The 13,597-nt window shown below is 39.1% G+C and overlaps 1 protein-coding gene across 2 annotated transcripts in view; it reads right to left on the bottom strand.

Moving 5' to 3' along the window:
* KDM5A (lysine demethylase 5A) overlaps window positions 1-12,172 on the bottom strand; it is a 95,087-nt gene extending 82,915 nt beyond the window's left edge. Inside the window, exons 1-3 of one of the 2 annotated variants that reach the window (XR_005529101.1) lie at window positions 11,793-12,172; window positions 9,210-9,287; window positions 7,986-8,108 (exon numbers count right to left, since the gene is read on the bottom strand). Coding sequence is in view for 1 of the 2 variants with exons in the window: in XM_039236294.1 (XP_039092225.1) it covers window positions 7,986-8,108; window positions 9,210-9,287; window positions 11,793-11,957 (366 nt within the window). In the remaining variant the exon portion in view is untranslated. The remainder of the gene's footprint in view (window positions 1-7,985; window positions 8,109-9,209; window positions 9,288-11,792) is intronic. The other variant, XM_039236294.1, reaches the window with a different exon arrangement.
* Between the last annotated feature and the right edge of the window lie 1,425 nt (window positions 12,173-13,597).

Here is a 13,597-nt window from a genome sequence, read left to right as displayed (position 1 = left end):
AGCAAGGGCCCCATGTTAGAGAAGCATGCCTCAAGTGTTTGAGGAATAATAAGGAAGCCAATGACTGAAGCAAGGGGGGAGAAGCCAGAAAGGAAACAGAAGCTCTCTTAGTAATCTTTACTATAATATACAATTATCACCATTACATTACATAATACTCTATATTCAAAGCACTTCAAGCTAAATTTCCATTAGTAGGTAATGATGTATCTTCATGGATCCAGTCATGCTTTCCCACCCAGTTTTAAGAGGATTACTGGCATGCAGCTGTGAAAATAACAGTCAGCACACAGTATGGCCAAGAAATAAGATACAACTATCTCACAAAGAAATCAAAACTATGACTTTGGTTTCTTGCATAAAACACTCTAACAACCTAACAGGGCCTGATGCTATCAAAACACACAAAACTTCATACTTGTTTTTCTTCAGCTGACAGATTCAAGAATCTGTGTATATAATTTCAAAATATAAAACATTTACTCCAAACATTTTGCCACGAAATATATCAGACCATTGTCACTAGAAAAATATCACTTATAAGCCATGCCCTATAAAAAGATATCATGCATTTAAACTGAACAAAATGGAGACAAGGCCTCAATCAAAACTTGACCAAAGAGTCATGTTAATCAAGGCCAAAATTTCAGTCCAATGTAAAACTAAGTCTGGCTAGCAAGAGAATTTTAACAGACATAAGGTAATAGTATTCTACTTAAAAGCTCCCTCGCAAGCCTCCATTAAAAAGACAGTAAAGGAACAAAAAGGCAAAGGACCAAGAAAAAAGCAGATGTAGAAGTGAAAATCTAGCAGGCAGAACCAAAAACCAAACAAGTACCTTCAACAGAAGAAAGCCAAGAGGAAGCTTTTCTAATACAGAACCTAGAAAGGCTTAAGAAATGGAAGCAGCAGTACCTTTAAAATCAGAGATGGCAATAAACAGAACAGGACTGGCTGAAAAACTGTATAAAAGCAATTAGGCCTCCTCTAGTCAGCACCAGGGAACCACTGCTCTCTAACCCCTCAGAAAACTGGAGATTTACTTGCAGAGAGTCTGAAAAGAAGGGACTCTAACCTAAGAGAAATAGATAAGCAAACTATAGGATTGGTCTAATACTCTAATAATCTAACAGGTTATGAGTCTCACAGCCAAGTAACAAAAGTTCAACAAGAGAGAAAAGTAGAAGAAATTATCAAATACAAAAAACACAAGAAAAGCTGCAAGAACTCAAAGACGCAAGTTCAGATTTAAAAAGTTATCAAGTGCAGGGGCGCCTGAGTGGCTTAGTTGGTTAAGCATCTGACTTTCGCTTAGGTCGTGATCTCGTGGTTCGTGGGTTCGAGCCCCGCGTCGGGCTCTGTGCTGACTGCCAGCTCAGAGGCTGGAGCCTATTTCAGAGTCTATGTCTCCCTCTCTCTCTGACCCTCCCCTGCTCACGCTGTCTTTCTCTCTCTTTCTCCTAGAAATAAATAAAAATATTAAAAAAAAAAAGTTATCAAGTGCAATAAAAATGTTAAATGAGGAGGGGCACCTGGGGGGCTCAGTTAGTTGAGTATCAGACTCTTGATTTCAGCTCTGGTCATGAATTCGCAGTCCGTGGGTTCGAGCCCTGAGTTGGGCTCCACACTGAGCAGGACCTGCTTAGATTTTCTCCCCCACCACCCCCAACCCCTGCTGGCTTGCACTCTCTCTCTCTCTCTCTCTCAAAATAAATAAACTTAAAAGAAATAAAATTAAAAACACATATTAAATTAAGTGGACATTCTTCATAAGAGGTTTCACGGAGGAGGCTTTTAGAAAAGCTACGAAGAAGGAATACAATATGCACATTACACAGAGTTAAAATCAGATCTGAGATTGAGTGCTACCAAAGTTTGCTTTTGTTTGGCAATGTCTCCTCGATAGTTATGCCACTGAGAAATACAGCAAAAGGATGAAAGTCTTAGAATCCTTGATTGGAATAATTCACCCTACTTACGACAAACTTTATAAAGACTTAAATATAAAAGGTAAATTTATTTTTTTATTTTTTTTAATTTTTTTTTTATTTATTTCTAGGAGAGAGAGAGAGAGAGAAACAGCGTGAGCAGGGGAGGGTCAGAGAGAGAGGGAGTCACAGAATGAAACAGGCTCCAGGCTCTGAGCTGGCAGTCAGCACAGAGCCCGACACGGGGCTCGAACCCACGAACCGCGAGATCATGACCTAAGCAAAAGTCGGACGCTTAACCGACTAAGCCACCCAGGTGCCCCATAAAAGGTAAATTTAAACAGCTTTGTTCATTATTGAATGTTTAGCTGGACTTTAAAATTAGTGTGGAAGGTTCTGGACTTTTACTGTAAGCGTGATAGATGAACAAAGATCAAAAATCAAGGAATGGGGCACCTGGGTGGCTCAGTTGGTCGAGCATCTGACCTTGGCTCAGGTCATGATCTCACACTTTGTGAGTCTGAGTCCCACATGGGGCTCTGTGCTGACAGCTCAGAGCCTGGAGCCTGCTTCAGATTCTATGTCTCCCTCTCTCTCTGCCCCTCTCCTGCTTGCACTCTGTCTCTCTATCTCACTCAAAAATAAATAAACACTAAAAAAAAATTTTTTTAATAAACAATCAAGGAATGGATGTCCATCTGTTAAGTGTTAAAAATGTAATTAAAAGCAAAATAATAAGGAAATAAACATATACGTATATAATGAAAATAAACACTAATCCATATACCACTGTGAAATCTCAAGACACTGGGACTAAAGATTACATTCTATGTCTTCAAGAGCAAGAAAGCCACATAGGAAAGAACAAGAATTAATACAGCATCATTCTTCTCAGCAGTGAAACTGGAAGCTGAAAGGTCATGGAGTAAAGCTTTCAAAACGCTAAAGGAAAACAATTTACAATCCAGACTTTAAACCCCACCAAACTGCCACTAACGTATAAGAGCAGACCATTTTTAGATAGGCAAAAAATGGTACATTCCATTTACCTTCTTGTTAATGAAGAAGATGGTAAGAGAAGAGATGCTTCATTAAAATAGGACTGAACCAAGAAATAGGAAGGTTTGGAACAAGAAGAGAGGCAAAGGGAATTCCCAGAATAACAGTGAAAGGAAGTTCCAAGCTGACAGCTGACCTTACAAAACAAGCAGTCTGGATTAGAGCAGAAAAAAGAACTCCAGAGGACTGGCTCCAAGAAGAAAATGAAACTGATAGATTACCTTACAGGTAAAACATATGGAGATTTACACTGCTGCTGGAAAATCTGAAAATAAATTTTTGATGGTTACAAAGAAATCTTACAAAATGAAAATGCGGAGGATTATTAACTTCAAGGAAAATAAAAATTGCTATAAGGAAACAATCATAGTACAGAATAAGGCTCATGTACAAATGATATTTGTGTTTCTAGTCAGAGTAAAAATGTTTGATTAATAAAAAACTGATCTAACTACACTAGAACAGAAGAGGGGAAGTACGTAAGGATTTAGGTTTCTTCTCCATCTTTAGGACCCATTCTCCATCTTTAACAGTAGAAATACAGTGCATAATATTTAAAACTGAAAAATGAACTAGCATATTACTTGGAAATACAAAAACCAATCAGAGATGGCTAGGGGAACCTGGGTGGCTCAGTCAATTAAGCATCCGACTTCTACTCAGGTCATGATCTCACAGTTCGTGAGTTCAAGCCCCGCATCAAGCTCTGTGCTGACAGCTCAGAGCCTGGAGCCTGCTTCAGATTCTGTGTCTCCCTCTCTCTCTGCCCCTCCCCCACTCATGCTCTGTCTCTGTCTCTCAAAAATGAATAAACGTTAAAAAAACAATAAAAATTCTAAAATGACTAAAAGAATTGAGGGACGCCTGGGTAGCTCAGTCGGTTAAGCGTCTGACTTCGGCTCCAGTCATGATCTCATGGTTTGTGGGTTTGAGCCCCGTGTCAGGCTCTGTGCTGACTGCCAGCTCAGAGCCTGGAGCCTGCTTCAGATTCTGTGTCTCCCTCTCTCTCTGACCCTCTCCTACTCACGCTGTCTCTCTCTTTCAGAAATAAATAAAACATTAAAAAAAAATTTTTTAATTAAAAAAAATAAAAGAATTGAACATGATCAGCTCTGAGGACTAGGAATGAGAGTGGAGAAGTAGAGAAGGAAGAATGCTGGTTTTCATTTTAAGCCTTATATTTTAAAAAGTATTACACTGACAAAAAATTTTAAGGGCTAGAATGAATATTCCTTGCTGCACTGATTATAAACAGTAATTGTTAATGTAAAACTCCGTTAAATTATAGACATTCCAAGTAACACTTTTTAATAAAAAATAGCCAGGAAGAAAGACAAAATGATTTGATCAACACAGGAAACCTGTTTGATCAAATTGTTAATTTGATGACTGAGACTGAAAATGTGCTTCCCATTATAAAATAATGGGAATCAAAGTGTTTCAAAATCATATCTATAATAACACAGATTCCAAACATGCTTACCAGCTGTTTTACCAAATACAATCTTTTCTCTTTTTAAGTAAAGGGCATATCTAACAATCTAAACATATCAGATCTCTCGTGTGTGTGTGTGTGTGTGTGTGTGTATATACAAATAAAATTTTCTGTCATTTTCACCCTGAGCTTCTTGCTACAAAGTAAAATGTCCTGGTAATAAAATATTCACCCAATGACACAGATCAGAATAGTGATTACCTCTGGGGAGGAGTACTGACCACAAGGGAGACGAAGGAGCCTGCTAGAGCCTGTAAACGTTCTATATCCTGATCTCGGGGGTGGTTACATGAATATATATATTTACGTATGTAATGATTTATCCAACTGTCCATTTAAGATGTGTGCACTGCGCTATAAGTTATACCCCAATGTAAGTAAAAAAAGTTCATGTGGTGAGAAGCAGCAATCTCACCATTTAGGTGACTTTTAGGAAACAAACAAACAAAACTACAAATCAAACCTTATCTACCTTTTAGCTTTACACCACAGGTTTATAAGCATTCCCAAAGATTAGGGGAAAAGATGTCCATGGGTACTTAAAAGATGAGACTCCAATAAACACCAGGACATTCAAACTTAACCTTTCATCACAATATATTTTCAACATATTCTCTTAAGTATTTAAATGAGGTATAATTTACTAGTATTTCTCTTAGCACAAAAAGAAACTGGGTTTCTCAAGATGGGAGTTAAACTGGCATGATGACAAATATTACACAGAACACAGAACAACAAGGTACTCAGATTAGGTTACCTCTAAATCCCATTTTAGCTTTTGAAATGCTACAATTCAGTAAAACCAAAAATGCAATCTAATTTGCCATCAAATTAATGCTAATTTATTTTTTTATTTGAGAGAGCATGCACTTGCATGCTCAAGCGGGGGGAGAGGTAGGGGGAGAGAGAGAGGGAAGAAGAAAGGGAGGGAGATAGAGGGGGAGGGGGAGAGGGGGAGAAAGAGAGGAGAGAGAGGAGGGAGAGGGGGGTTGGGGAGGGGTGGAAGAGAGAATCGCAAGCAGGCTCCTCACTGTCAGCATAGGAGCCCAATGCAGAGCTCAAACCCATGAGCCATGAGACCATGACCTGAGCTGAAATCAAAAGTCAGACACTTAACCAACTGAGCCACCCAGATACCCTCCAAGTGTTTTCTTTCTTTTTAAATTTATTTACTTAGGTTTTTTTTTTTAATTTTTAATGTTTATTTTAAGTGTTTACCTTTTAATTGGGAAATTACTGATACAGGAACAACTTAAATTTAACAGATTATCTGCTTATATAAAATACTTTTTCTAACAGATTCCATAAAACTGAGGTACATGGAGTTTTAGCCAGATTACCACAATCCTATTGTTATTAATGATTAAATAACTTTTGAAAATACTTTTATTTTATTTAAACTATCTAAATTGAACCAAACATATTCAGAACTTTAAACAGCATGACATATCAAAACTTAATAATTAAGCTTTCACTCAATAAAAATGTAAAAAAGGAAAAGAATTCTTAAAATAAAAAAATTTTTTTAATGTTTTTTATTTATTTCTGAGAGAGAGAGAGCATGAGCAGGGAAGGGTCAGAGAGAGAGAGGGAGACACAGAATCCAAAGCAGGCTCCAGGCTCTGAGCTGTCAGCACAGAACCTGATGCGGGGCTCAAATCCATGAACCGTGAGATCATGACCTGAGCCAAAGCCGGATGCTTAACCGACTGAGCCACCCAGGAACCCCATAACAAAAAAAAATTTTTTTTAATTCTCTTTTTTTTTTAAATGTTTTATTTATTTATGAGAGAGAACGAGAAAGAGAGAGCGCATGAGCAGGGGAAGGTCAGAGAGAGAGGGAGACACAGAATTCGGAGCAGGCTCCAGACTCTGAGCTGGCTGTCAACACAGACCCTAATGCGGGGCTCGAACCCACGAACCATGAGACCATGACCCAAGCCGAAGTTGGATGCTTAACCGACTGAGCCACCCAGGCAGCCCCCCCCAAAAAAATTTTTTAACGTGTTACAAAAATAATTTTTTTTTTGATATTCATTTATTTTGAGAGAAAGAGTATGAGCAGAGGAGGAGCAGAGAGAGAGGGAAAGAAAGAATCCCTTGCAGGCTCCACACTGCTGTCAGCACAGAGCCCAACCTGGGGCTGCATCTCATGAACCCTGAGATCAAGACCTGAGCGGAAACAAGAGTCAGACACTTAACTGACTGAGCCACCCTGACGCTCACAAAAAATAAATAATTTAAGTATGTCTGTCTCATTTTCCCTTGAAAGTGAAATCTCCAAAATTAACTCTGTAATTTGAATAACTTTTTATTTCAACACAGTACATCAATCATAAGATATGAAAAACCACTCAAAGATAGATGTTTTGTGGGGCACCTGGGTGGCTCAGTCGGTTGAGCGTCCGACTTCGACTCAGGTAATGATCTCATGGTTCGTGGGTTCGAGCCCCGCATCAGGCTCTGTGCTGACAGCCAGCTCAGAGCCTGGAGCCTGTTTCAGATTCTGTGTCTCCCTCTCTCTCTCTGACCCTCCCCTGCTCATGCTGTCTCTCTCTCTCTCTCTCTCTCAGAAATAAATAAAACATTTAAAAAAAAATAGATGTTTTGCAAAATTCCTCAAATAATCAAGCTGTCTTCACTCACAAGTCAGAAGATACATAAATTTTTATTATTATACTAACAAAACATGTTTTCAAGGTAATTCAAATACTGCTTCAGATCAGTTAGTTCCTTTCACATTAGGAAATACAATGTTACAAAACTAATATAAATTTAGGTAAAAATTAGTCTAAACTCTGCGCCCTTAAGTTTTCAAGCTCTTATTCATTCTGGATAATGCTCCCTTCAGTTAACACTCCTTACAGGTATTAATACAACTGCTATGTACCACATACAAGAATGGTGAGCAACATGAATCTCTCCCTTTAACAAACTTTCAATTCAGAAGTAGAATAAAGATGACAAGCTCAACACAGGACATCGTACCCTCAACATAAGATAATATTAGTAGATTGGCATCATTTGTTTTGTATAATGTTTATCAGAGCCTACTTGTATGAATCATTAAATATGTTAAATTTCATAACAGTTTGGGGCGCCTGGGTGGCTCAGTCAATTAAGCGTCCAACTTCAACTCAGGTCATGATCTCACGGTTCGTGGGTTCGAGCCCCGCGTCGGGCTCTGTGCTGACAGCTAGCTCAGAGCCTGGAGCCTGTTTCGGATTCAGTGTCTCCCTCTCTCTCCGACCCTCCCCTGCTCACGCTGTCTCTGTCTCTATCTCAAAAATAAATAAAACATTAAAAAAAAATTTTTTTTAATCTCATAACAATTTATAAAATTTTAAAGATAACCTCAAACTCTGTCATTTACATTTACTCATGCTTGCATTTGATTGTCAAATAAATCCTATGTAAGAAGCAATGTTCTCCATCAAGTTTATTCGAAATTTCATAGATTCACTAGGCTCTGCTCTAATTTCTAAACCAAGTACAAGCCTCACCTTGCTCAAAGCATACAGATCCAGGATTTTTCTCTCCACCACTGGAATCTTCAAAGTAGATCCTTGGAGTTCCCAAAATTTTGCTAACTGATCCAGAAAGTCCAGTCTCACTCTGGTCATTGCCTAAGATTATTATAAAACAGAAATCATAAATAGGAATTAAGTTATGGTTGAAACTAAACGACCTTTACTTAACAAAAGTACTCATTTCTCTAAAGAAATTCATATCGCTTAGTCCAACCCTGTAAAAGAAGGCAAAAATAGACAAAATACTTCTAATAAGCTTTATTCACTAAGGCAAAAAAGTCACTCTAATGTATGAGAAACGCTCTCATATTTTACCAACCAAAGCAATTTTTTTTCTAAGAGTTGGGTTAACTAAGCTGAGCAGAAATGTAGTAAATCGAATTATTCTGTTTCTAAGCATTCTATCATTTCATCTGTACCAACCATGCATACCTCAGGTACACTAACTCTCTACCCAACCGATATTAAGATCCTTCATCAAGTATCTAATTACAAGAAACTTAAAGGGAAAAAAAAGTATTAAAATTTCAGAAAATAAATGTTTCAGGAACATCAAGGGAAAAAAAACAACTTACCATGACATATTAAACATATCTAAGATTATTTTTTGGACTCTGAAACAGTTTTCTACTGCGCTGAAGTATCTTCTGATAATCCAGCAGACAGGAAAACCAGTAATATTTACATAGACTTCAATTGAGAAAATGTAAAAGAGACTAGTAATATTTAAAAAGAAAGATTTAATAAATCAGATTAAGAGTCCTGGAAAAGTTCCGTTAAAGCCAAAAATAACCTTTGAAAACCTTTGATCAAACTTTAAAACCTCCTTTCCAAAGACACCAAGAAACAGAATCTTCCAACATTAACATAAAATTTTCATAGAACAGTAAGTGCTAAAGCAAGTAGAACTTGAGAACTCCAGGTCTCTAGAGGGAAGTACTGGGTATTTCCACTATGAAACACACAGCCTCTCATAATAAAAATAAATACATAAATAAAGCTTCCCATAATCCCAGTTAAGTGGAAAAACTGTAACAACTACTTTTTACAATTTTTTTTTTTAATCAGAAACTTTCTTCCATTCAATCTCAATTAACATTAATTCTGAGCCCTGGTACATAAGCTTCTCAAAGTTCTCTCCTGAAACCGTGACATAAACAATGAATCAGGAAGCATAAATGGTGATATAACACTCACCTCAAGTTCATTCAGGCGCTGGACTCTGGGAGTGAAACGAAAGCTTTTTACTTCACATGCAAATGGAGGCTGCCAATCCTAAAGAGAAAGACTTTTTTTTAAACATACTGATATATAAACAAAGAATGCATTATTTAGTCCCTTAATTTAAGGGAGCAGTAGCCACAAATCATAACAACCGGTCAACTTTAAGTCTTTTTCATTGTAGAAACAGAAATATCAATATTCTTTAGGTGATATAACTTTACTATTACTTATCTCTAATCACTTATCTATCATATTCTAATCTTGAAATTATTTTATCTATAAATCCTCCTCAAATTTCAACAATCCCACTATTTATAATGCAGTATTATGCTTTCCCCAATTACTCAAGTGGAATGCAATGAGCTCATGTATCACAACAGTGTCTAATAAATATCCACATTTTCCAACTTAAAATGAAAACAGAATTTGAAGGAAACTAAAAAGGGTAAAATTAAAGATAAAAAATAATTTTAAAGTACTTATATAACTTGATAATTTTTTTTTTTATTCATGTGTAATGTGACACAGCACTTTACAGTCTATGTTACATAAATGTTTTGTTCAAAGCCTGGTTTCTCGGCACCCAAATACTGGGGGAAAAAAAAAGTAAGCAAATCCACATAGCAAGCAGAATTCCAGATTGGAGTTGTGGTGTAGCTGAAATGAGATAGCACAATTTGAGCAGGGTTCTAGAAAAACATACTATGATTTAGCCTAAATAATAGTAAATCTACTTAAAAATGTATGAGAAGTAGTCAAAAATTTTTTTCTTACCTTAGAAACTAAAGAAATCACCAATACTGAAATTAAATTCTGCTTGCAAACAAGATTTTATGTTTAGTAATAATATAATATACAAAGAGATGGTATATTATTTCTTTTTCCAGTAATAAAAAACATATTTTTTAACCTAAAGGAACCCTGAATACAACTTCTAATTCATAAAGGCAACAGAGTAGATGAAAATATAGTTGTAGATGAAAATATGGTTTAAGAAAAATTTCAGTGCTTAAAATGTTGCCACTATTAGGTAATTTTGATAGTTAAACAGTTAAATGAAGCTTTTGGAGGATGGCAATGCACATCATTCATCATAGCAATTAGCTTTTAATCCTTTGCTTGTGACTGATAGTCTATAAATCTTAATCAAATTCATTAAGCATAAACAGGTTTAGCAGCATGCCTGGGTTTCAGAACCAAATAGATTGATCTAGGTTCAAAATCTATTTGCCACACGCCCAAGATCATATATTTAATAACTTACGTAACTTCTTCAGATTTGTCTTACCTATAAAATGAGGTGTTATTTACCTACTAGGGCTTCAAAGAATATTAAGTGAAATAATCTGCAGGTACTAAATTAGCTCCTCCTCCCCACTCCCATCTTAAACTTTTATTCTCTCTGGTGCACACTACTGTGGTAGTTTATGGTGAGAAGACACTTTTCAAATGCAACACGCAGAACAGTACTTCACCTTTTATTCTTAGAACTAGTAGACAAAACATAAAGTGTCCCTTTAAGAAGCACCGAAGGCAACAGTTCAAACTTTAATGTGCATAAAGCATCATCTGAGAGTACTTGCTAGAAAAGCACATTCTAGAACCTCCACATCCAGAAACTGATTCTTGTCTAGGAATGAGGCCTAGAGATCTGCATTTTAACAAGCATCTGGTTGAGCCTGGTGCAGGTGGGGCAGGAACATCATTTGGAAAACACTGGTCTCATGGGTAAAGAAAAAAAAAATCTTTTGACCTTGAACAAATCAACCTCTTGGGGCACTAATTCCCCCCAAAGGGGTAGTATCTGCTTTCCTTACTTTAAAAATTGAGGATGGTTGAAAAGAAAAGAAAAGAAAAGAACCCACAGGCAAACAGTTATTTGCTGTAATTGCAATTGATAAATCTGTGAACCCGGGCTCCTCATATCAAAAGATCCAACGTTTTCTTCCACCTCTATTATTGACCAATTCCTCTTAAACCTCCCAATTCTATAATAAATGCTGCTCCTTCTCTTCCCCTGGGAAGACTTTTCGAGTGCGCCAACAAAGTCTAGGGCTCTTGTTTGGTAATATCATCCTAGGGGACAACTACATCTCAGGTTACCGTTTAAGAAACCTTAGCCTTGAGATGAGGCCTCCAAATATTTAATAAATCAAGTATTAATAGGACTTGGTTAAAGAAATCACCAATTCAAGGGCAGTTTTTACTACAGCACCCTAAGAAGAGAGTACTGTACACGAGGGTAAGACACGTCATTTCCTAACGCTTCAAACACCTTCTCGGCCAACGAAAGGCCTGAAGTCTTTTGTTACCCTCGCCTACAGTCTAAGGAGAAGAAAAGTACCAGTTCCCAAGTTCTAAGCGGAAAGGCCCCCGGGACACCACTCGCAGGTTCAGACGTGCCTCTGTAAGACTGCAAAAGAAACCAAGGCAAGAGCCGCCACAAACTTAGCTTCCAGTTGTTGAAAAATGAGACAGTAAGTACGAAAGGGCAGACGGACCGAAAAAGTAAAGCTAAAGCACTCTCCCTTCCCTTTCTCCTCGGACTCCCGGTACCTTGGGCGGTCGGATTTTGCAGATGCCGGTTTTCTCCGCCAGAGGCCGGATGCGGCCGATAAAGCTGAGCGGGTCGGTGAACTCCTCCCAGCTGGGCTCAAACACTGGGCACTCGGGAGGTGGCACGAACTCCGCCGCGTAGCCCCCCGGCCCCACGCCTGCCATGGCAACACCCGGAGGGTCCCCGCGGGGGAACAGGTGGAGAAAGGCTGGCTGAAGCCCACCGAACGCTCTCACGTCTCCTGACAGGGGCCGAAGCTCATCTTCTGGGGCCAGACCCGTTCAACACAGGAACCCCACAATCGCTTCCTCTTCTCGTTTGTTATTGTTTCCTTCGGGGTTTTTCCTCTCTGGGTCAGGACTTTTCCGGAAGTTAATGTACTGTCAAATCCCTCCGCCACCACAGAAACAGAATCCCTCCGCAGCAACGCGACGCCTGGTCTTTTCGCCTTCTTTCTTCCCTCCCTTTGCCGGCAGCCCGCTGTGGTTCCTTGACTGCGAAAGTTCCGCGCTGTCCAAAGACTTGAAGGGGCACACCCCGGAGGTCGCACGAGCTCTCCTGAAGGAAAGAGAGCGGTGGGAGGAAGCAGTCAGGGCTCAGAAGGGGCGCACTCTTCCGGCGCGGAGGAATGTGTAATGCCCCAGAGGGCAGAGGTTCTGCTTCCGGTGAGGAGGGTTCTGTTCCCCTTTGTGTTTAAATGACACGAAAACAAACTCGGCCTGCCTTCCGCGAACGTATCTTGCTGGCCCGGTGTCGCGGCTTGTTTTAACGTACCTGTCTGTCTTTTTAAACGTAATCAACCTTTTTCAGCATCCGGCTCTTCCTTCAGTCTTTTGACTGTTAGTATCTCTTCCAAATGATCTTCCTCGGCCAATTTATAGCCGCCTCATCTCCATGACAACAAGTTCTGTTCTAATCTATCCCCCAAATCCTGCCAGACGGCCGTAGTCATCATCTAGGAATTGCTTTTGGTGTGCATGGAAGCCACCGCTCTTGACCTTCCTTTTCCAGCAGTTGACAACCCCAAGTCATCTCAGCAGCAAGCCCTTGACTCCGCTACCACACGCCTCGTCAACTTTTCTCAATGGGCTGAAAAGTCTGGCAACCTTCTGATCCTGCTTGTCAAAAATTTCTGTACCAGTGTACGTCTCCACCTACTCCAAATTGTGGAAAATAATGTGGAAAGAACTAAAGAAAAAAACTGTGAAAAAGTAGTTCTAGTATTAAATATTTATTGTAAGGAAAACTTCCTTTCGAGGACTTTTTTTCATACTCCCTGTGCAATCTCAGCCACCCCAGAACCTGAATTGCCAACTGTGGTTGATGACAACCAAAACTGTATTTCCAGCTAAGATTTTTCTCTTGAGTTAGAAACCAGTACATCTAGCTACCTACTAGACAACCCCACGTGATTAATTCAAGTACCTAGTGTTTTTTCAGTGTTTCCAGTTTCCATGAATGACTTCATCTTGCTAGTCAGTTGCCTGAACCAGAAATTTATTTTTTTATTTTATTTTTTTTAATGTTTTATTTATTTCTAGGAGAGAGAGAGAGACAGCGTGAGCAGGGGAGGGTCAGAGAGAGAGGGAGTCACAGACTGAAACAGGCTCCAGGCTCTGAGCTGGCAGTCAGCACAGAGCCCGACGCGGGGCTCGAACCCACGAACCGCGAGATCATGACCCAACCGCGAGATCATGACCCAAGCGAAAGTCGGACGCTCAACCGACTAAGCCACCCAGGCGCCCCAACCTGAACCAGAAATTTAGAGCTGATCCTTAACTCCTCCCTTCCTATGTACAATCAG

Source organism: Hyaena hyaena, unplaced genomic scaffold, assembly GCF_003009895.1.
Source record: "Hyaena hyaena isolate Hyena2069 unplaced genomic scaffold, ASM300989v1 scaffold_108, whole genome shotgun sequence".
NCBI lineage: Eukaryota > Metazoa > Chordata > Mammalia > Carnivora > Hyaenidae > Hyaena > Hyaena hyaena.
The sequence above is the reverse complement of the archived record's forward strand: the minus strand, read 5'-3'. Positions and strand labels throughout refer to the sequence as shown.